The sequence below is a fragment of the Nomia melanderi genome, chromosome 11 (genome assembly GCF_051020985.1).
Source record: "Nomia melanderi isolate GNS246 chromosome 11, iyNomMela1, whole genome shotgun sequence".
NCBI lineage: Eukaryota > Metazoa > Arthropoda > Insecta > Hymenoptera > Halictidae > Nomia > Nomia melanderi.
The window spans coordinates 10,379,410-10,401,897 of NC_135009.1; the positions used below are offsets into that span (position 1 = coordinate 10,379,410).

The 22,488-nt window shown below is 39.5% G+C and overlaps 1 protein-coding gene across 1 annotated transcript in view; it reads right to left on the bottom strand.

The window, feature by feature from the left end:
* Window positions 1-22,488, bottom strand: part of LOC116430550 (uncharacterized) — a 189,713-nt gene that overhangs the window by 166,366 nt on the left and 859 nt on the right. The window contains exons 2-16 of the mRNA XM_076371820.1: window positions 21,322-21,754; window positions 20,948-21,239; window positions 20,599-20,868; window positions 20,275-20,522; window positions 19,973-20,173; window positions 19,794-19,902; window positions 19,528-19,700; window positions 19,206-19,427; window positions 18,791-19,126; window positions 18,541-18,717; window positions 17,939-18,463; window positions 17,790-17,868; window positions 17,599-17,709; window positions 16,120-16,344; window positions 15,964-16,025 (exon numbers count right to left, since the gene is read on the bottom strand). Coding sequence (XP_076227935.1) covers window positions 15,964-16,025; window positions 16,120-16,344; window positions 17,599-17,709; window positions 17,790-17,868; window positions 17,939-18,463; window positions 18,541-18,717; window positions 18,791-19,126; window positions 19,206-19,427; window positions 19,528-19,700; window positions 19,794-19,902; window positions 19,973-20,173; window positions 20,275-20,522; window positions 20,599-20,868; window positions 20,948-21,239; window positions 21,322-21,754 — 3,463 coding nt within the window. The remainder of the gene's footprint in view (window positions 1-15,963; window positions 16,026-16,119; window positions 16,345-17,598; window positions 17,710-17,789; window positions 17,869-17,938; window positions 18,464-18,540; window positions 18,718-18,790; window positions 19,127-19,205; window positions 19,428-19,527; window positions 19,701-19,793; window positions 19,903-19,972; window positions 20,174-20,274; window positions 20,523-20,598; window positions 20,869-20,947; window positions 21,240-21,321; window positions 21,755-22,488) is intronic.

Genomic DNA, 22,488 nt, shown 5'->3' on the forward strand with positions numbered 1-22,488 from the left:
CGAGGCGACGTTGGAGAAGGGAATTAGCTCCACCCTCGAAGTTTCCAAGGGGTAACGCTTTTCCGAAGACGAAGATAAATAAAGCGGAAAGGCGCGAGAAAGCACATTACCCGTTCTGCCTACGAACACTCGTCTACGTAAATAAATAACTTGCAAACATATTTGTCGCGAGTATTCAATAACACATTACGTTCGAAACGCTCGAAATTCTCGTGGCAGTCACGCGTTGAAGTAGGTTTTTAGTATTCTATCTTAGTTATTTGAGAAGTGTTCGACGATCGACGTGTAATGATGCTTAATGATTTTCAATGTCACTAGCTCCTACGAAAACCACATATTACCCAATACCGTCCAGTGGTTCGGACACGTAAACCTCCATTTATTTCGTACAAAATTTTCAAAATAGCAATAGTATCTCGTATCGTTAGATATAAGGAAAAATGTTTGAATAATAACTTTAGAACAGCGACCGCACGTTCCTTGTAAAAGAAATGTCACGTGCTGAATGTACAACTGCATACAATTCACGTTGACATTCATGATCCAACAAGAACCAAAAATAGTCAAGACTCTGGCTGCTGCAGTCTCGTTCCAGGACACGTCCCCGAGGACGCCAGACCTAAAAATTCAAGGCGCTCAGTCCACGATGAAAGCGAGGGAAAAATTTGCGTTCGCCTGAAGAGAATTCACCGGGTGGAACCCCATAAACAATGATTCCGAGGCGAATGCCACGCCTTTTTCCGGCTCTCCATTTTAGTCCTTTTCCGGACACAAAGTAACACGTGTAATATAAATGCCCGAGGGGATAAAGGAGCCGTGGATGATCCGGGGAATTGAATGACAGGATATTTATGATAGGACGCGGGGCACCCTTTATCCCGGGATTTCAATATCGGCTTGCCAATCTTTTCATCCTCCGCCGGCTATTATCCCGCTATCGTGATCGAGGATCTCCTCGCCAAAGGCCAACCAAGGCACGCCTCGATCCGCGTAAAGTTCTTAATTAGAGCGGGCCACGCGCTGCCAATGTCGATTTGCACGGTCTGTCATCGCACGCAATTAATTAGCCGGCCGTGAGACCCCTTGCGACACACACCCTTTTGACGTCAACAAGTCTCTGAAGCCTCTAAGGTCTTTAAAGTCACTAAAGTCTTTGAAATCTCTGAAATCCCCGAGGTCTCTAAAATGTTTAAAATTTTAATAAATGCACTTCGAAACAAAATATCGAAATACCGTATTATCCTTGAATTTGAAGCCTTGAATCCTATCCAGTTTACTCTTTAATTTCGTGATTAGATATCAAGAGACATCTGAAATTTACTAGCGGAAGTGTAGATGGTAATCGTTGACACCTACGCGAAATGGGGGGATGCCGGAGTCGTCCGATCGATTCAATAACGCGAACAATATCGATGATAACGGGGCGGACGGTAGAAACGTGCATCGACAAGGGGGATCTCGCTCGCGGTGTCGGCCAAGCTATTTAGATCCCGCGATCGAGATAAATCCGGCCGCATTATATTTCTATCGCGCGTGGTTGTTATTGATAGCCAATTAATCTACGCCCATAATCACGGTCGGTCGATTGACTGGATGACATGGAGGCCGGTGGGAAAGCACGAGGAACGTGCAGACTATTTGTTTTCTTTCGCGATACGGTTTTCTTGTTTTTATTCACCTGGGAGCGTATGTCATCGGGGAACTGTCGGGGAAACTGTTGCAACGATAGATTGATTACTTCTTTCCATGAATACATCAACACTTTCAACCGCTTATTAACCCTTATCATACCGACCGACGATGATACTTGTTGCCAACCATAACTCGGCGTTATACTCTAACTGGCAATGCTGTTGGAAGCGTTAAAAGTTTCGTATGATACTGATACCAGTAATTATCTTCTGATTTTTAATTAGTATGATTCATTGCAATCGTGGTTTATCGTGATCGCCATCGGCAAACAGTGTATCTGTCTTGATATTATTTTTATCCTTCGATAATTGCATCTTATTTTGGATTTCTTGAGCTTTCTGCGAGGTATGATATATCGCTAAAGAAATTATTGAAGATATAGTGTTATGGTAATATCATTTTTTAGAGTAGAACGAATAGAACAAAATGGTTCACTTGGTCTCCAACAGTGGCTTGGTAAATATGGATTTAACCTTCGATTAAAATTTTCTTTATGATTTTTGAATCTCTATTTCATTCTGTTCTGTACAAATAATTCTTTTCCGATACACTTTCCTGCGGCTTAAAAAGTGGCGGAAATATCAGAGTAGATAACATAAATGAAATACTCTGCACATCTTTAGGAAATTAGATTCTCCCCGAAGAATGCCAAGCGTTACTTTACGCGAATCCAACGATCCTATAAAGGATGTGTTTTATTTATGGTATTACTGCAGAATTTCGCGATAAGGTAGTACTCTGAATAATATTGAAACCGTTAATTACGGCCTACACCCCTGATAATATGCAAATAATTAATCAGGTTACAAGATATGGATCTTGAGAATGCAATCCGACTAACCGGTGGATCTTTCCTGGAGATCAAAGAGGTAACGACCGAGAAAAATCGTGCGCGGCGCAATAATATTTCCTCTTCCAACCAGTTTTCTTCGTTTCATACCGATCCGTGGAAGACATATGAAAATTTCGAATTTTTCACAGTGGAATCTTCACGTCGGTTTAATGGAAATTGTTTAGAAGGAAGTAGGAAACTCTGGAATCACAAGCAACATTGTTTTTCATAATGGGAATTCCTTTACGTATAATTAAACAGATGAATAAATGAATGAACCTCGTGTATCTGTATCAGGAGAGTTATAAAAAAATTGAATTACTAGTTCCTGCTCCCTCTAATTGCTGTTTAATGTGCTGCTTAAATGCTCGATAGTATTCTTATACAAAAATCAAGCTTTCCCACGACACAGTGTGTGCTCCTCCTCTGATGAATCTCGAAGTTTAAGTAAATTGATTGTCTAAGATGTTCAGATTAACTTCGAAGCAAGAATAAATTGATAATACTCGGGAAGTCGTTTAAATTGCTTTTAAAGATTACAATGATTCATCACGAAATTAGAAATTACAATCGCCGATTATTAGAGATCCGGAAATATGTAATCACCATAATAAAGAAGGTACAAGTACTCGATGCTTTAATTAATAACTTCTATAATTAACTGCGTATTAGGTTACATTTACCCTAGATATTGCACAAAATCAATTTTATCGACAGAGAACGTCAAAAACAACTTCTGTTCTGATTATATCAAGATACAAATCCAGTAGAAACAGACCTCGTTGATCAGACACACCTTGCCGTAACATCCAAAATCTTTAATTTCAAAAAGAATAAGTATCACAAAATTTCTTACTAAATTCTCGATTCATTCTTCTTAAGAAAAGTCACACATTTGGATACTTAACGCTAAAACTATTGCACCCTACAAAATGATAAGCTTCAGTTTTCTTATTTCGCAATTATTGATACCGTAAAAGTGTCAGACATCGGAAACGATTTTGAAAATAATTAGTTCCACTGGAATACTATAATGAATATGTGAAGAAATCGAAAAAAATCTATTGCCACAATTTTGATAAGGATTACACGTTAATCGTATTAAGGGCTTGATAGTTCGACTGATAATGAATGATAACGATGTTGGTAGCAGAAACAATTCGAAGATTTATACTTCAAGAGTACCGTTAATTTTATTGCTCTTATTGGTTCATAATTTCATGCCGAGGAGTTCAAAGTAGTGGAAATAGTAGGTAGTCAGTCCCTACTAACACGCATTACATGTAAATTCACCGTGTCATCATTTCCGAAGGAAGTCCAAGGTGTCTGTAATAAGGTGTCATACCCTACGGACTCGTTAATGTCGCCCGAGGATTCAATATCGATACTCCTCGATTGATGCGTTGCCACTGTCAATTACCCCCCGAGGCACCCTTATTGGATGTTCTTCGATACCTAATTTGAATCAATTGAATACTTCTCGGAACAGGTAACTGCAAGTTCGAGAAATAGCAGACCACACAGTCCCCTGTACTTTAAGACGATGAATATTTAAAAGCGAATATTACAATGGCTTCAATTATTTTTCTCCCTAAACCGAATGATCCTCAATCTCACAGATGAATTACTAAGAAATAATATACAATTCAATCCACTCACCACTTCATCGTATGAAACGAGTAAATACTATTTTAGTACGATTCCTCCTCTTTTTACGATTATTAAAAATATAACAGATGCTTCTCCGAGAAATGACTGAAGAAGTCAATTTGGCAATCCGCAAACTGAATTATAAATTAGATAAACTCTCAATAGCTATATCCCTAGGGTTACTACAAAGATATTTCAAAAAATGAATTCGACTGGTCGGTAGTGTAGTGATAAATATCAAAATAAAATCCTTCGAATCGCTTCGAAAGGTCTGAATTCTCAACAGTGCCCTTCCAAGCAGAAAGAAGTCGTGTTCCGAGCAAACGCGAAAAGTTCCAAGCCCCAGCTCTGCCAACAGGACCCCATGTTGCCCGGTGAATCCGGAACGGATCTCATTACCGAAACCGCCGCGATCCGCAGCCCCCACCGCGTAAACAGAAAAATGGAAGAAACTTCTGGCCGAACAGCCGTTCGAGCAGGATCCGTAGCAGCGAACGTGACCGGGTGACTATGCAATTTCATCGGAGGAATCGAGATTGCGGGGTTAAAACGGATGCTCTCGAAAGCTGCCGGTGGTTTAATCAACGGCTAGGCCGGCCGTTGGATCCGAGGCTGGTCGCCAGTGGTGCGTGCACCCAGAAAGCCGATAGCCACGACGAGAGTTCGGGAATCGGAGGCGAAACGCGAGCGCAGAGGGAGGCGAATCGAACGGAACAGAACGGAACGGAACGCACGGGAGCCTGAACGAGCAAACAGAGTTCGTAAACACATCACCGGCCACGGCAGCGGACTTAATAAGCAGCCCACGGTATTATAGATGATCTCTTTATTGACCGCCATAAATCAGAGTTAAGAGCAGGCATTATTACTACCGAGTACATTATCCAGTACGTCAAGAACCGGTGATAGAGTGGGGCCCGGCCCCGGCCCACCTCGGCAAAGACACCTCTCGCGGCATGGAAGAATGATGCAGAGAACAGGTAACTCGAACCTCGAGGCCCCTACCCGCGGAAAAACAAATACATTTCGCCTCTCGCGTCTGCGCCGACTAGTTATGAGCTAAACGCCTGATGATGCTCGGCTTTGACACATTTTTCTTGGCGGTCGAATCTCCTTAACGATCAACGCGAGCGAAGAACGCGACAAAGTGAGATATGAGGATAGAGGTATTGTTTTAAGAAGAGGATGCTTCAGGCTGAATCTCTTGGAACTCTGAAACCGAATATAAGTAGATTTGAGGTTATTAATTATACTGAACAGAATAGCGAATAGCTTCCAGGTGTAAGTCGTGTTCAGTAGGAATTATCCCGACGTTTCCTGATCTTCCATATAAAATTGCTAGCAGAAGCTGATGCTTTTTTCACGCATGCGACTTAACTGCTAACTGGACGACAAAGAGGCGAGAGAAATCTTCAGCTGGGTTTTGTTTACAGTTTCTATTGGTTACGTGCAAACGCATCGACGAATAGCAGATTAGAATCGCTAATGAGATAAAGACTGACCTATTAGACAGGCGTTCCTTGACCTAGCCATCAGGTCGTGGATACGATACGCGTCGGATCTCCTAAAAGGAATTCGGGTCTAATTGGTCAGCTTTCATCTTTCCTCATCTTAGCTTTGATACTAATTTGTTATTCGACAATACGGTTACCCGCAAGTAATCGAAACTATGAAGAAAACATATAGCGAGAGACTCCACTTTTCTCATCAGCAACGCACAGTATAGTGTTCGAGCACGGAAGAAGTTTTCCGCGGCGCTGCGTTGCGTACCGATAGCGGAGTTATCGGCGAATGGACACCGTTCCGTTATTCCGTTGATGGAAGAGACACGGCACGGTTATCCCTGTTATGACTGTCGATTCACCTATAGCCGGGTGACGCGAATTACCTCCTTTCGCCGGTTATGCCATCGTTCACGGGAAATTACGACGTTTCGGTACGCAACTCCGGGAAACGGGTAGGAAAATCGGAAGCTCAGTGATCAGGATTGTTCAGTTGTGACGTGAATAAGTTTAGTCGGGTTTTCATCGTTGGTCTTGCATAGAGGTTTGATGCTCGCTTTGAATGATTAGGAGATTCTTTGAGTTTGAGATGATTTGTGAGTAGATCCTTGGAATTGTTTACGTTAGGGTGGTATTGTACGTGTTGTAATATTAATATTGCTGGATTGAAGATCTTTGTATAGGAATAAATAATGTGAGATACGATTGAAATTAAAAATTAACTGTGACATTTTAAAAGGTCTAAAATCTAACACTAGAGTTATTACTTGACCTTAAACCTACAGCTTGTAAAGAACTAAGTCGTGTTCTACAAATATATTCACTTGCACTTATCTGGAAGGCTTAGATAAAGAAAATCCTGATGGACACGTTGACGAAGAAAAATGGACACGATCGTCTTGAGAACGAATCGCTACCAAAGAGGATAGTCGAGATACATCTCGCAGACACGTCTCGAAAATAGCTACCTGTCTAAGAGGATTTTCGTCTACTCGTGAAAAAGGAATTTTTCTATTAAGTTGGGACAAATGTTTCCTTCTAGAGCCGAGCTGTATCGACTTTCATTGTGAACTCGATGGAACTCTCTGTGACGAAGGGATGATACCGATCCATCAAAACGCGCATCGTATTTCAGTAAAAGAAGAAAACGGAGACAGTCCCAGGACGTTAAACTGTTTAGAACGAGAACTGGTATCTACTAATCCTCTTGAAGCGCTCGGATTTCGACATTCATCACACTCACGTTTTGGAACGATAAATCAGAGGTTTAGTCGGACTAAGCACTGCCACTGCTCTATTCCTCTATTTTCAATTAAGGATCACTGGTCTCAGCTTTCCAAAGAATTATTTAAAAATAAATAAAACAATGTACAACTATCTTCTGCTCGAACTAATACCGACAAACATAGGATACATAAATGACTTAGGAACCTCTTAAAAGAAAACGAAAAGCACGGTGGTCAAAGAAAAAGAATAGATACGCGCAAAAGACACCAAGTGAGAAACGATACTCGAACGAAACGAAAACGAATCTCACATCAGAAATCAGCGTGCAGTTCAAAAAGAAACCCAAACGTTTCACCTTCGAGTACAATCGAATAATTCAATCTTCCCTTGGATCCACTCGACGTTCATCCAAAATCTTATGACCTACTAACTGCAATCGCTCGGTTTCAATACTACCTCCTCGCGCTACATCCGAATAGCTCCTCCTGAAATACCCCAAACTCCACAACCCAAATTCAAGATCACGCCGCAAACTGGCAGAGAAGGTTTCATCGAAATCACTCGATTCTAATATCTCTACGAAAAAAAAAACTAACTCCACGCAAGGTACCGGTAGCGGGGTGAAAATAGTTGGCAAGGGTGGGGATGAGCGGAAGATTCGCCATTCGGGTACGGTCGCGAAGCTCGAAACGGCTATCAGGGTCTATCGACAGGCAACAGGAGTCCGGATAGTCACGGGCGCAGCGCATACGTGCAGTCGGTCGTTGAAGATGGTCGGGTTCTGGTCCGAGGCTGCGGTGTCCAGGGGTGTCCTTGAAGCGGGCGGGGTCGTCACTCGAGGGCCAGCAGGTAAACGACCATCAGAATCCATGTGTGTTAGCAGTCGAGGCCTTATAGCGTATCTTACACTCGTACTACTTAACTTTCTGCATCTGTATATGTGACGTTGTTCTGCCTCCTTCCTTCTTGCACCCCCTCCCGCCCGACCCTCTCCCTCGAACCACTCCTCGCCTCTCTGCCGCCCATTCCTCCACTCCGCAAACCCCTTTTCCGCTTCTTCTCTTTCTGCCAAGCGTCGCGGATAAAAGAGGCTACTGGCTTCTCTTACTTTACAAGTGTTATGAAATGGCAATCCCTCCTCCTTCTTATCCTCGTCGTCGTCCTCCTCCTCATCCTCGGTTCCCGAGACCACCGCTCCCTCGCCGCCCGCCGGTCGGCACCAATTTATAGGTTTAATTACCGCGTCGTTGCGCACGTCGACACTCGTTCGAGATTAACGCAGGAGTAATCTCCGCGAAGAGGGAAGCAAGCGGAACCCGAAATTTTATCCGATCGGAAGCTCGAGTAGGCTTCAACCCTTCAATCGACGATGTCTAGCCTCTTTGGAATGGTTAGAATCGATCTCGGATGAATGCGATCGTGTATGGTTTCGTCAGTCCGTCGCCAGAGGTTTGCGGGGTTTTTAGTTTCTTTCGAGAAGCAGTGATGATTGAGCTTCGATTAGTACGTAATTCTTTGTTGTAGGTATGAATGGTGATCTGTAGTGTGCCAGGTTTTGAAGATGAATTTCTCTGGAGTAATGTCAACACCTATTGTTGTGTTTTAGGAAAATCAAGGAACGACTGCTACGGATTCTTGATAACTTCGCCGATAGCGATGGAAATTCCGATCGTAGACCACCGAGTCACCCAGAGCAACGTAATAGAAACATTCCTTCCAGCACTGTTGTATTGTTATAATATCTCGAAACGTCTTTCCAACGTGGCACGATCATTGAGCAGTCCATTAACACGCTTCCGGCGAGCATACTGATTTCTTGCCACGTAATAATCGATATCGTAAAGCCACAATCGGAAATGATTAAAACGCTTGATTTACGCGCGTTCGCATGCCACAATACAGATCCCCGTGCTCGAAACTAATCAAGGAAACGATCACAATGTTACTAAAACTTTCATCCTCAAGGGAATCCGAATACTGGACATTCTTTCTATACTAAGAACCTGCACACAAGAGAACCGATTTTTCGCATAATACGGAATAATTGCTCGAATAAAACCTGATCTAGACGATGCCCGCTCAGTCCCGGCGCAGATAAGTTCGCTAAAAACTGTCCTTCCTCCAGCGACCGAAACAATCCTCGGGGTTCAGACCATAAATTCCCGAACGGCTTAGGCCGCTGTCGCGAGGGGAGCACAGGCAGATAAAGATGCGTAGCGGTTAATGATAAATGCGGCTGGCCGATATGACGAGAGGTGGAGGGTGTGTATCTCTGGACCGTATGGAAACGGTTCGAGAAAGGACATGCTCGCGACGCGGAGTCGTCCTTGAGGGCGTATAACTCAAAGGAGCAGGACGATGCTCGGTCAGTAATGAGCCAAATCCATTACGGCACTCGCCGGCGACCACGCAACATAGCAACACCGTCGGACAGGCCCAAGGAGGCCCTCCGGTCTAACCGCGGGGACTACCTTTTCCACCCTGCCCCTCGCTCCGGCCACCGCTCCACGGCAATCTCCTTTTCTCTCCCCCTGGAAGACACGGTCTACACGCGTGTCTATGCCACGCACGTATCGCGCGGTAACAACCACCTAACCAATGGCACCAGTTCACTACCAATTCCAATTATAGATCCGTAAGTATATTCCAGGGAACCCGGCTAACTGACATCCCTTCCTACATGCCCCCCTCTACCCTGCCCGTAGACCGTCATCCTCTTCTTCGCTACCCCGCGCCGCTCCACCCATCGGTTTCTCTCCCTCCAACTTTTTCTTTCTCGAACTCGCTCGCGGTAGCCTCCACTTTTCCGTCCCTCCGTCTATCCCCCTTTTCGCTTCCTGCATCGCGAAACCAATTATGCGCGGAACTCCACGGGTAAATTGAAAAGTTCTAAGCCGGACCGAACTGTGATCCTTGCCGCGGCGGACGCTCGCTAACCAGATAGGGAAACGCGCTCGGTGCCGGAGTTCCACGCGGTTTTCCGAATGCGACGGTCGAACCAAGGTTCAACGATTTTTCGTAGGGTAAAAGGATCTGCCCCGTGGCGATCGGGGATGTTAGGAGTTGATCTTTTTCGGGGACTTCTCTTGCCGGGGGGTACGGAAATTGTGTTACACGTCTTGTTTTGGATGTTTGACTTCGCTGACTTAACAGCGGCTCCTTCCTATGCCTGTGTTCAGATTTTAGCGTTCTAAACATAGTTTTTACATTGTATGTGAATAATATCTTGACGCGAGACTCGAACAGTTCAATAGTCGCTAGCGATAGACAAATAGCGAGTAAACTCTAGGCGCGCATGCGTATGTAGATGTCAATTGTCGTAAATGATTAATTCATACCGTTGAGAATTCGACCGAGGAAAATCCGCGCCGAGGCGCGATCCGAGCGTTCGCTTTACCGCGTTTTATATACTCGGACGCCCGGTGAATACATAAAATCCGCCGTCAAACTCGGGAACAAATAAAGGGGCGGCGGGGGGAGAGGGGAAAAAAGGATTCCTTTGCGGAATTGGTTCCCTATGGTGGAACATTCCCGCGACAACCCGGTACTTTCATAAATTTGAAATCTCCGAAGGGGATTCAAAAGGGCGCGTCAAAAGGATGAAAGGAAACAAAAGGGGGGACACGGTGACAACGGCGTACAGACGGATCCGCGACTCTTTTCAGACGGCGGCCAAGTCCGATCGAAGCAAAACGAGCGGAGGCCGATAAATTCCGTGAAGAACCGGCTGCGCGGCGCGAATAAATCACCGGGCGAACACCGAGAACTATAAGGGAACACCTTTTTGCGTGGTCGCGACCATAAATCCCGGCGACGATCCGGTGCCGAGTATATCGACACCGATTTTACGACTATCGTGCATGACGCGTCGCGGGCAGGCCCGACGCTACTACAATTAAACGTGCCCGGCAAGGTCGCTGCGAACCGAGACACCGGGTACATACGCGGCGGAGGATGCGCGGCTAGCGATAGAACGGAACACGACGCTACGCGAATCGACGCGGATAAAGAACGTTTGTAGGCTAAAACCCTCGCAGAGACACGGACACTTCGATCCGCTATACAAGGTGTCTTGCTAATCTTGGCACACGAGACAGATTCCTTAAGAAGGAATAAACGAGAATTACAGAATAGTTTCTGCACATGCAACTTTGTATTATAGGAAAATGAGGCTGACAATGTGTCATGCGCTGCGTAAATTTTGATCTAGCAGATCTCTGGATACTATGATTTATTTCCTATCGTTATTTTCTAATGTTATATATGAAAATAATGCGATTAGTTAATTTTATTCTTTCGTGCGCTTGGTAGTGACTTAATTCTTGAGTACGTTAAGATAGCGAGTCAATCATTCTCGAAGCAAGCATATTCATCTAATCAAACGAAAACCTGCATCGAAATGTATATCACTGCTTTACTTCCCTGATATTTCCACCATCGGATAGCTCGTAATAATCAGTTCATATGAAAGAAGAGACAAAGCCTTATTAAGAGAAGAAAAGCTACACCATGAATCGGTCGCTAGGCTAGAACAGTGTGTCCTATTTATTCAGATGGAAACTAAACACGGTCAGAAAGTCTCAACCCTCTGCTACCGGCGAACAGTAACGTTCTCTCTCGCAGGAACGCTTCTCCTTGATACCTCTCTCTTTCCGCAAGAACCGCGGAGCCCATTTGTTCGAGCGGCGGAACTTGGTGCCATTGCTGCACGCGGCGACAGGTAGAGGCACAGGTCCTGGCCGAGGACGGGGCGAGACGGTGGTCGGTGGCGCCACGCAATTGTCAATTAACATTTTTACCGCCGTGCAAGAAAACACGAAGTTACGTGCCGGTGGTGGAGCGAGGAGCTCGCCAGAGTTCTAGGGATCGGGGGCTGGGCCGGGCCAACTCGGTCCACATCGCGTCGGGGAGGAACGAAGAAAGCGCGGAGGGAACGAGGCCTGGCCTGGGACCAGTCGACTGATCCTGCGAGCGAAGAGGACAGAGTCTCCAGACAGAGGGAACGGAAAGGGACAGAAAAAAAAGAGGTAGAAGAGTAAAAAGGAATCGGAGAGGATACATTTCATTATGATTATGTGCGCAATGGATTGCTAATCGTAAAGCTCCTTCTGACTGCGTCGAGTCCAGGCTCTACCGGCCACTTTCTTTTTCTCTTCGGCCCTCTTATCCTTCTCTCTCTCTCTCTCTCTCTCTCTTTTCCTCTACTCCCAGCGAACCTGTGAGGCTCGTTTTCACACGTGGGAACGGCTAAACTTTTCTGCGACGAGTATACACCCAGGACGAGACCCTATTAGTACTATTAGCATACATCACCTATCGTTTCGCTCCCCCTCCTCCTTCACCCTTCTGATTTTTTCCATTTTCTACGATACATTCTTTTCCCTTCCTATAGGTTAGTTCGAAGCTCCCTCCATTTTTTTCGGTCGAAAGCGCACCCGACCCCGTTGTCTACCATAGGAATGCGCTATCGATACAGGCCGCTGGAAGCAGGGCGATATTTCGAGATTACTCGCTCTTTATTACATTCCACGGTGCTCTTATGGTACTCGTAATATCACGTTGCGAGGGGCAGCAGTACCTTCAAATATTACGTTTAATAAGCCAGTATCGGTTACGTTCCTCTGTTTCAAGAAATAGGAGATTTTCCGAGGCTTGTTCCTCTTCTGAAGATTTTCGTTGATGTTCTAATTCAACGATTGTTACAGGCTCAGTTTCAGTAACGATAAGCTTCCGTTGATTGATATTTAACGATAGAACTACCGAGCAGACGAGTTGAGTTTTCTCAATTTTTCTGTAGAAATTCTGAGAGCGCGTCTATTGAGATTTCGAGTGACATGATTCAGGTCGCTTGTTTCTACATTAATTACTTCGGTATTTTATCGGAGAAACATTTGTTATTTTCTTAATCATTATAAAGAAATTCCGAAATGGATCATTTGGACGTATTCGATAGTTCTAGTGTTAATCGACAAATTGTCTAATCTTGATCGATGATCTGATGTTGCTCTTTACTGGTTGAAAATGTTTACTAATTACTCGCGCGGTGAATGCATAATCGTGAAATCTCGTGAGCGATCTTCCGAGCGTTAATTAAGAATTAAAAGATGATCGATCGTGGCGGGGGAACTGTTTTTAATAAGACAGAATCGACGCGGCCTCACGTGAGTGATGCACGTCAGGAAGCAGCGGAAGTAATTTCGAAAGGCCAAGGCTGCGAACGGTTACTGATCCGAAGAAGAAGATAATCCATCATTACGCATGTTATATTATCGCGCATATTTTAAGCAAATTTGAAAAATAAAATCACCGGCTAAGTTCAAAGTCTAATATAGAAAAAATGTGTAACATGTAATTTTTTAGATCTATAATCGACCACTTTGAAAGAGTGAAAATATCCCTTGAAGTTAACACTGAAATGTGGAGAACTAAAAATGGCTATAATATATTGTGAAAACGCCCAGAATACGTTTAAAAAACTTATCTGTACATCATTTTCATTAATCTAGTATTTCTAATGTTAAGAAAAGAAAATGTGTTTGATCAAATATTTTAAAAACTACTGAACTTACTTATTAAAGAACTTTGAAGGAGATGATTACAGACTGAAAAAAACAACCTCCCTTGAAACTGTCAAATTTCTTGGAAAAAGATGAAGAACTCGATTGCGCGACTGTTAATTGCCCAGCGTTAATTACCGAGGAATATTTCCGGAGCAGTTCACCTTGTATATGACCGACCTTTCACCTTATAAGAAAACCATGATAAGTGCGTTGAAGGGCTGGACACGAAAGAAAATTGATGAAGATGCAATTAGCGATCTTTCCGCGGCGTATGGGGTGATTAATTACAAAACTAATTTTAGAAAACCTCCCAAGACTTCCATATTTAGTAGAAGCCGAATTAGTAAACAACGGAAACGCACAAGTAGTAAAACTCGATTATAAAGCGAAAAGTAAAATCTCTAAAAACTTTCGTTGTTAACCTTAGATATACGGACACTTCGAAAGCGAGGTTAAATTATTGTTTCATTCGAATAAAATTTTCGAGTAAATGAGTTACAGAATCGATTTGAACATCTACTCATTTTTCTTTAAAAATTTTCCTTTGTTTTGTTAACTGAGACAGAATATGAAAAAAGATCAAGAGAAAATTTATGAGAAATAATATGAACTTCTCGTGCAGAAGACACAATATAACGAAACAAAAGATGAATATTAAGTTATAGATATTCAAATTATTTCATTGATTAAATGACCAACGTAACGAGATCAATCATTCTATTGCAACGTTTCCAAAGTAAACAATAACGTATCGGCAACAATGAAACCTCGAAGGTGCAATTAATAATAGGACCAAGACCTATATAGGGGGCGAAGTTACACGCGCAATAAGCCCTTTGAGTTACGAATTCCCAGTTATAAGCCAGCTGGGAGCCATTAAAACTTTGCTTGCATAATAAACGACACAGCATGGTAATATCACGACATAATGTGAACATATGGTGAATGTGTTTTCTTGAACAAACTTATGCAGCATACCATTACGTTTTCACAGTAAACGGGCGATATTGAAGGCTCCAATATTACATTACACTTTCATGAATGAAAATTAATAAGAAAAGTTACAATTTACTTGTTAAAATAAAATATATACCTTACTCTTTGAAAAAATGTATTTGTTTCATTATTGAAGATGAATGAATGTATTTAAAATATCATTAATTTTGTATGTTCCAGAATATTTAAAAAAGTACATTTAATTGAAGAATACTGTTTCGATTATCATATGTACTTAGATTAAATTGGATTGGATGGAAAAACTACCTAAGAAAAAAGTATGCAAAATACTGTATGAAAAGAATTATACGTATCTTTGGAAAAAGTTACGTGTACAATATCCAATTAAATGCTTTAACATCCTTACAATTTCTAAAATCGATTAAAAGCCGTCTTCTTCGATATCATATATTTTCTGAAAAGTATACGATCAGTTAAAATGGCATATCTTGTACAAGATTTCATATAATTGTCACGAAAAATATGTTTAATCCGCGTAAAATAAATGTTGCAGTGTATTGCAGGATACAGTTACTAGAATATTCTAGAATTCTCAACTTTAGAGTCCCACAATTCAACAGGTACAAAAACGCTGATGCTTCACGGAAACGCGTTAAACCAACAGTGCACGGCCTCTGCGGGTATTTACACAGGAAAACATAACAGTTACCAGCGATTCATTGGTCCCCGTGTAAATGTGCTGTTCAGTGGAAACACGACTGAGAATTGCACATCGTTTCCTCTGGGTATATTAGCCTATTGGTTGTACGCTCGAACACCGACAAAGCGGGAATATTTTGTTCCTGAAGCATCTCTGCGTCTCAGGAGTTTCTATTCAGAAGTTTATCCCTCGGGCGTCACGTGCGAGACATAATCACCTTCTGGTTGACTTAAACTTGTTACATTTAATCAAAAAGAAACAACATATAACTAACCCTCGCTAATTCACGCTAAAAGACATTCCACGCGAATTCGTTTAACGCGAAGAAAAAACAAAATATTGAAAAGGAAAGCTGGTATAAGTTTCCGAAATACATATTTATTTCGTATAACTCAACCAAAGAAATAATAATGACAATTTCAAAAAATAAAAGTACACTTTATTCAGTGTTACTAAATTCAGCTCGTGTAAATAAAGATTGTGCATAAAAACTTCTAAATCGAGGGTCAGTTGTATTCTTTTTCTTTTATAAACCGATCTACGTCCTGCGCTACTAGTTAATACCACACTTAAGAAGAACTATTAAATGAAATTGATGTTAATTAAAATTTAGAGTATGTATTAAATGTGTATACGACGGACAAATTAACTTTTTTGTATTATTTTCTTGTTCGTAGGTGTAAAAAAATGAGATTAAAAAAACGAATTGTAGTATCAAGCATGTCAATTGTAAACAATTCAAAATGTTGTATATTTGTAAAAGAGAAAATGGTAGTTCCCAACTTATAGAAGTGCCTATATGTTCTAATTAAAAATATATAAACGTATAAATGAATAACTCACCCTATTTTGTTGATCAGCTTTCCATGAACGTGTAGATAAGACGTGACGAACCTCTTGTTCACCTTGAAAGAAGATATAATTCACGTTAAAAATAATTTCATACGTATATACATATATTTGTGTGCCTTATATATATATATATATATGCTTTCTCACCTCAACACTACTTAGTTGTGCCAGTTCTTCTAAATCACTATGAGATAATCTCGCTTCATTGGCAGTGGCTGCAGTAGTTGTACGACGAACTCGTCTACCTCCAGGATGAACCCAAATTTCCCTCCTTAATCCACCCCCAATATTATTTGCTCCTTCTTTTTCTTTCATCCTGGCCCTTTCCTTCCATTCCCTCTCTTCTTTTCGTTTTCGTTCCGTTGACTCATACTGTTAGAATACATAACATAATGAATCTCCAAAATCAACTGTGCGCATAATTTTACTAAGAACAGCATAGTGTGTAATGCAAATGAGAGTTTGTTCTATTAATTTTTTTCTTTTTTAGAAAGAATCCATCTAATATCTTTGTACAATGATTCCTAAAATGTCTCAGATATCAAGATACAAACATTATATGTCTAAAACTTCTAAAATGTTTGTATCCTTGAATAGTGATTACAAAAAAAATGCATGCTAACATTTTGTGCGGTATAGTGCTGATAATTAACAGAAACAGTGCATTAGTTTACAGCTAACAATCCAGCAGTATGCAGCATACTATTTTCTCAACTATATACTCTATTTTTTATAACAACCAATTTGCGCCAGAAGTATTGCCATTTCTAATTTCTATGACTGACGCAATTGATTTCCTTCAAGCATAGCAAAATTTACCGTTCAATCGTTGTTACTATGCAAGAAATGTAAATGTAAATGTTTAACTATAAGCGTGCAAAAATATTTCTAATGCGCAATAAACTGGAAGAAAAACCTTTATTGCGCACAAAACAAATACAATCGAACTTCGATAACTCGGATCTCTATAAATTGAAAATATCTATAAGTCGCAAGTTTCTTCATTTCTTTCAGTTTCGCTATAAAAACTTCTGTATTCCAGAATATGAAAACTACATAATTTGAATTATTTTCCTCGTATTTAGTACGTATTTTACCTCTACAATTCAAATACAGAAAAAGTCTCTACAAATCAAAAAGTACTTTTATACAGAAGTCAAAGTTTTACACTAAGTTCAATACATACTATCAATCAACTATTGATCAGCTCTTGATCCGTTCACTTTAATTCGATGGAATATTATTCAATTATTCATAATGCATCTATTCACAATATGAACTGTGACCTTACAAGACCTCTATAAAGTGAAGTTTGTTAAACTTCTTTTACTTGAAAACTCGATAGCTCGATAGCTCGATAGCTCGATAGGTCGAATAGTCGAATATAACTCGAAAATCTTTTATTTTCCCTTGTAATTCGACTTATCAAGGTTCAACTGTACTATACATTAAGCAGCGTATAGATGAAGAAACTAATTTAAGCTTCGGTTAGGTATCTAAAGAAATCACACCAAGTATCGAAATTTACTTACATAATGTAGATACTGGCGGCAAAACAGAATTAAAATATTATTAACGTTAGTATCAATACAACCAAATTAAGAATTGTCTGAACGTTTACCATACCTTTTTTCTATTTTCATCAAAAAGCGCTATTAAGCTTTCCCTCGCAGACTGAAATGGATTCGATGCCATAAGAGACCTCATATAATAGTATACTGCATCCAATTTTCGTCGCTAAACAGAGAATTCATATTTAAATATGTGTAATACCGTTTTTGTTTCTTTGAAATTAAATTTTTAACAACTTTACTTACAGCGTAATGAGCTAACAAGGCAAGTTGATTATATGGCCTTCCATTCTTTGGATTAAGTTGTTGCGCTTTCAAATACCACCTAAAATTTATAAAATTTAACTTAAAAAGTTAAAAACATTCAAATATATTATTCGTTTATTAACACTTACTGCCTAGATTTTCCATAATTATTCGTTTCATTAGCTTGTTCTCTGTATCTCGCCAAGTCACCCAAAAATAGATATATCTTTTGCGCGCTTACTAACGCCAAGCCTAAGATTCCAAGTCCTTTCGGAAGAGTCGATGATGCAAGGAACATGTCCAATTTAAAGTCATATTTCTTTTCAAGAACAGTTAACAAACTTTCCAAATATACGGTCCCCTCGTCAATGATCTTTAACATTATTTTCTTGTAATGCTCTCTACCTTCAGAACTTTCTTTAGGCATGCCTTTCCGTAACATCTCAATCATATTATAAAAAAGTATCTTCCAAAAGTGTTGCTCGACATTCTCAGCTTGACAAAATTTGATATCAGTTTCTAGCAAAGTTTTCAAGCTTTCTTGCAAGAAGTGTCTTATGTATAAAACCCTTTCCCAGTTTGCCGTGAATCCACCAGAACTTAGTATCCATTGCAATTCTAAATCAGCACGTTCTATGTCCAAAAGTAAGTAAGGATTTTTAGCTGATCGAAAACTGCAAACAAGAATTTATGTTAATAAAATAAATTACCTTCACTTTTAACGTGTTGCGTATCTACTGTATTTACATACCTATCCGAGTAAGGATCGTACCACGAAGGTCTTGTACTTCCAAACTGGTCATTCGGCATATATGGGGGTGGTACACCATCTAAGTGCGCACCTTGAAAACTATGATGTGGTGAAGTAATACCTCCATGAGATTGGAACACTGGGACATTGGAACTTTGACATGAGCTATCATTCTCTCTAGAAAAAAAAATTTTTCCTTGAACTCTTGAATCAATACAAAAGTGAGAGGAACCTACTAAGTTATTACTACCTTTGTACTGCAGCTCTACTATTAGGTGAAGGAACAACAATAGGTTTATTAGGATTGTTGTGATTGAATAATGTTCTTTGTTGCTGCATTCCTTGTTGTCTGGAAACTGAATGATTAGGCGGAGATTGACTGGTATCTGGTAACACTAACACGCCCGGTGGCTGAGAGTTACTATAACCACTAGGAGAGGTTTGATGCGATGTCAAATTCAAAGCGGTATTTGATTGAGGACCAGAATGAGAGGAAACATTCGGTGTATGTCGTCCGTCATCGGAATCACAAACTGACATTTTTCTTCCAGTTCTCCAATTTTCATCTAAGTATCGATCAGATGTTCTAAAAATATATGTACAAATAAAAAGTACATTTCCAATGGTAACATGTAACGTAAAATAAGTATTAAAAATATTTCTACCTATGTCTGTGAAGATCATCGAAATTTCTACTACTGCTACGATAATTCCTATCTTTACTAGATTCCCGACTATGTTGTATAATATTGCGATGCCTTCTGTGATCATATCTTCTACTACTATTATTGTTCTTTTGATTGTTGTTGTAGTTGTCGTTTTCTCTGTTTTGCTGATTGTTTTGTCGATCGCGACTATTAACTCGAGCTTTATCCCTGCTACTACTCCTTCAGATAATACAAAACATTATCTTAGTATATTTAAAACTGTATTTACAAATAATAAACTATTTGTATGTAAAACATATGTATATTAAGGCATTCCTACCTGTCTGCCATGTGTCTTCTTTCACGCTTTTTTTTTTTACGTCGGCTATGACCGCTGGTAGTGGTTTCATTTCCAGACATATTAACATTTTCACGTAAACTTAATACAGAAGAACTGCGACTCGCACGTTCAGCTTCCAATTTTTCATGCAATTCAACTTCTTCATTCCAATCCTAAATATTATTATATAAATGTAATGTATATGGTATCAATTATGTACAGTTTTCTGCCGAAAATAAATATGAATACATGATTGACATATTTACCAAAATATGGATGGTTTCATTTTTTGTTGGACTAACACCTAAATTCTGTAAACTATTTTTCTTTTCTAGTGCTGTATTACGATCGGATGCATTATTATTTTGCCGTTGCCTTTAAGAAAGAAATGAAAAGATAGTGAATGGAAATACTGAAAATTTATAAAATTATTTTAAACACTTACGTTTGAGTACGATGGAAAGCTGAAGGTGGTGATACTCCCCGACGATGACTATCGGGTGAACTGTGACGTTTATTTGCACTGGATGTTGAAGTAACGGGTGACACTGACGGTGGTGGTAGCATCATTGAACTATCAGCACGACTTAAACTTTCCATACTAGTATACATAGTGCTATTGCTACCACGACGATCATAAGACCTACTTTTGAAATTCAAATAAAAAAGTATAGCATAGTAAAATATGAAATTCATTCCTTAAATATATTTGTATATCGGCAAAAAAAAAAATATATATATATATACCTTTGCATATATTCTTGACTTGGTGTATGAGATCTGGAGCTTGGAGCTGAATACTGATCAGGTGTAACACACCTGAAAATATTTGTTGAACTCTCTATTTCTTCAGGTCTGAGTCTACCTCTACCTCTACTTCGTGCTGGAACTGTATTGGACCAGCTAGGTTGTGGAGGTAATGGGCCAGATGGTGGTAAATTTTGCATAGTCTGTGAATGCTGCATTGCAGGTGGATAATTATAACTTGATGATCCCTTTAAAAAAAAGTACTTATGTTCAAGAATTCAATAGAAATTTGATGTAACTATATTAAGATACTGTAAAATTTACCTGAAATGTAATACTACTGCCATTCCATGTATCTTCTGCAGGCGATGAATTGTTTGGTGGTAATGGTAAACCATTATCCATAAGATATTTCTTCTGTAACCGAGGTGGTAAGTGCTCTATTTTTATATTTTTAGGTAAACTATCTTTTGGACCACCCCATTTGCCTGTAGGTGGTTTGCCTTGAAACTTTTCTGGTTCTACGCTACGTGTATCTCTAGTACGATTAAAATCATTGACCTGGTTCATTGTTGCAAAAAGAGGTTCAGAACCCTATAAAAACAAATACCAAAAAATTAGAAAAAAATACTAGTTACAAAGCATTAAGTACTATATCGCAGTTATCTCCCACCTGTCTAACTTCACGGGAATTATCTTTTCGATTTCCAAAACTTCTATTAGATAGAGGAGAATCAGATCGCCAACGTTCTTCATTCTCATTGCCATGACGATTTCGACGATTACCCGAATATCTTTTCCCATGATCATCTCTGCCTCTATTACCATTATCATTATCTCGGCCACCACGACCACCCGACCGGTTACGATGACTATCACTTTTATGGCTACGATTGGAATGAGAATCACGGTCTTCACTATGTTCTCCGTCTTGATCTCGATCCCAGGCCCCTTGATTGGATGATCTAAGGGATAGCAAAACTAATCTTTAATATCTATCCAGTTATTTGTTAATAGTAAAACAAAAAGCAATTTCATAATATTCACCTATTTGAAATATCCTGTTCAGCCAATGCTTCTTTAACTTTCTTAGGTACATACAATGGTTGCTCTGGCTTTTTAGATTTTCTTCTTGAATCTCCAGAATTACTATTTTGTGAAGAACCTTGTGCCTGTTCAATGTCTGCGGTAGATCTATGGTTAATGTTTAAATCATTCAATTTCTCTGTTACATGTTCAACTTGAGATGATGGTGGACTATTAGAAGATTGGTTAGATCTGTTTAGCTGTGACTGTTTCAAACGATGTTGGACGGAGCTTGGTTTAGGTTTCTCCAATGAGATATTCTCATTCTCTAAATCATCTGTGGATCTACCCGACTTTCGAAGAGGTCCACTTCCAGGCCTGTACAAAGCTTGAGAAGCTCTGTTTCCTCCACCTCGCATTCCTATTGTTCTATCCTTTTCTGATTTAGTATTATCTGAAATTTGTTCAATTTCTTCAAACACATACTAAAAACTATGATATGTATAGATATATATAATTAAAGCATTAAAGTAATAAAGTAAATAAAATAAAATTATAATTATAAATTAAAACATAATAATATAACACAAGAAACCATCTAACAAATGATATTACTTTATATTTAATGTTTAAATACTGTTAATATATTAATATTTAATGAATAGAAAATTTTAAAAAGGTATATATAAGAAATATTAAATTTTTTGTAATAATAACTGATATTAAATAACATTTTACAACAGACAATATAATACATACAACTCATAATTTATTACAATTAAAATATACAAATTTTGTTAGTAAATTTAAAACACAAATTACTGTATAGTTTTTATTACAAATTTCAATAAAAAGTAATTAAATTTATTATATGAATTAGTTACATTTTTAATATTTTCTGAAATGTATTATTTAATGTATCTTATATACAAACTAAAAGGAACATTCTTTACATATAATTCTCAAATTTCGCTATTAATTAAGTATACTGCTTTGTTAAGTATAATAATTAAGTAGTGGTTGTTGACACTCTTGACAGTAACTACAGTTCCTATCAATTCTCAAAAATTTGATGTAATTGTTATATAATCTATATCTGATTGAAGTGAATTTATATTACTTAGAAAGTGTATCAGTCCAAATTGTTGAGTATACTAAATTTATTTTTTACTCTGATAAAATTTCACA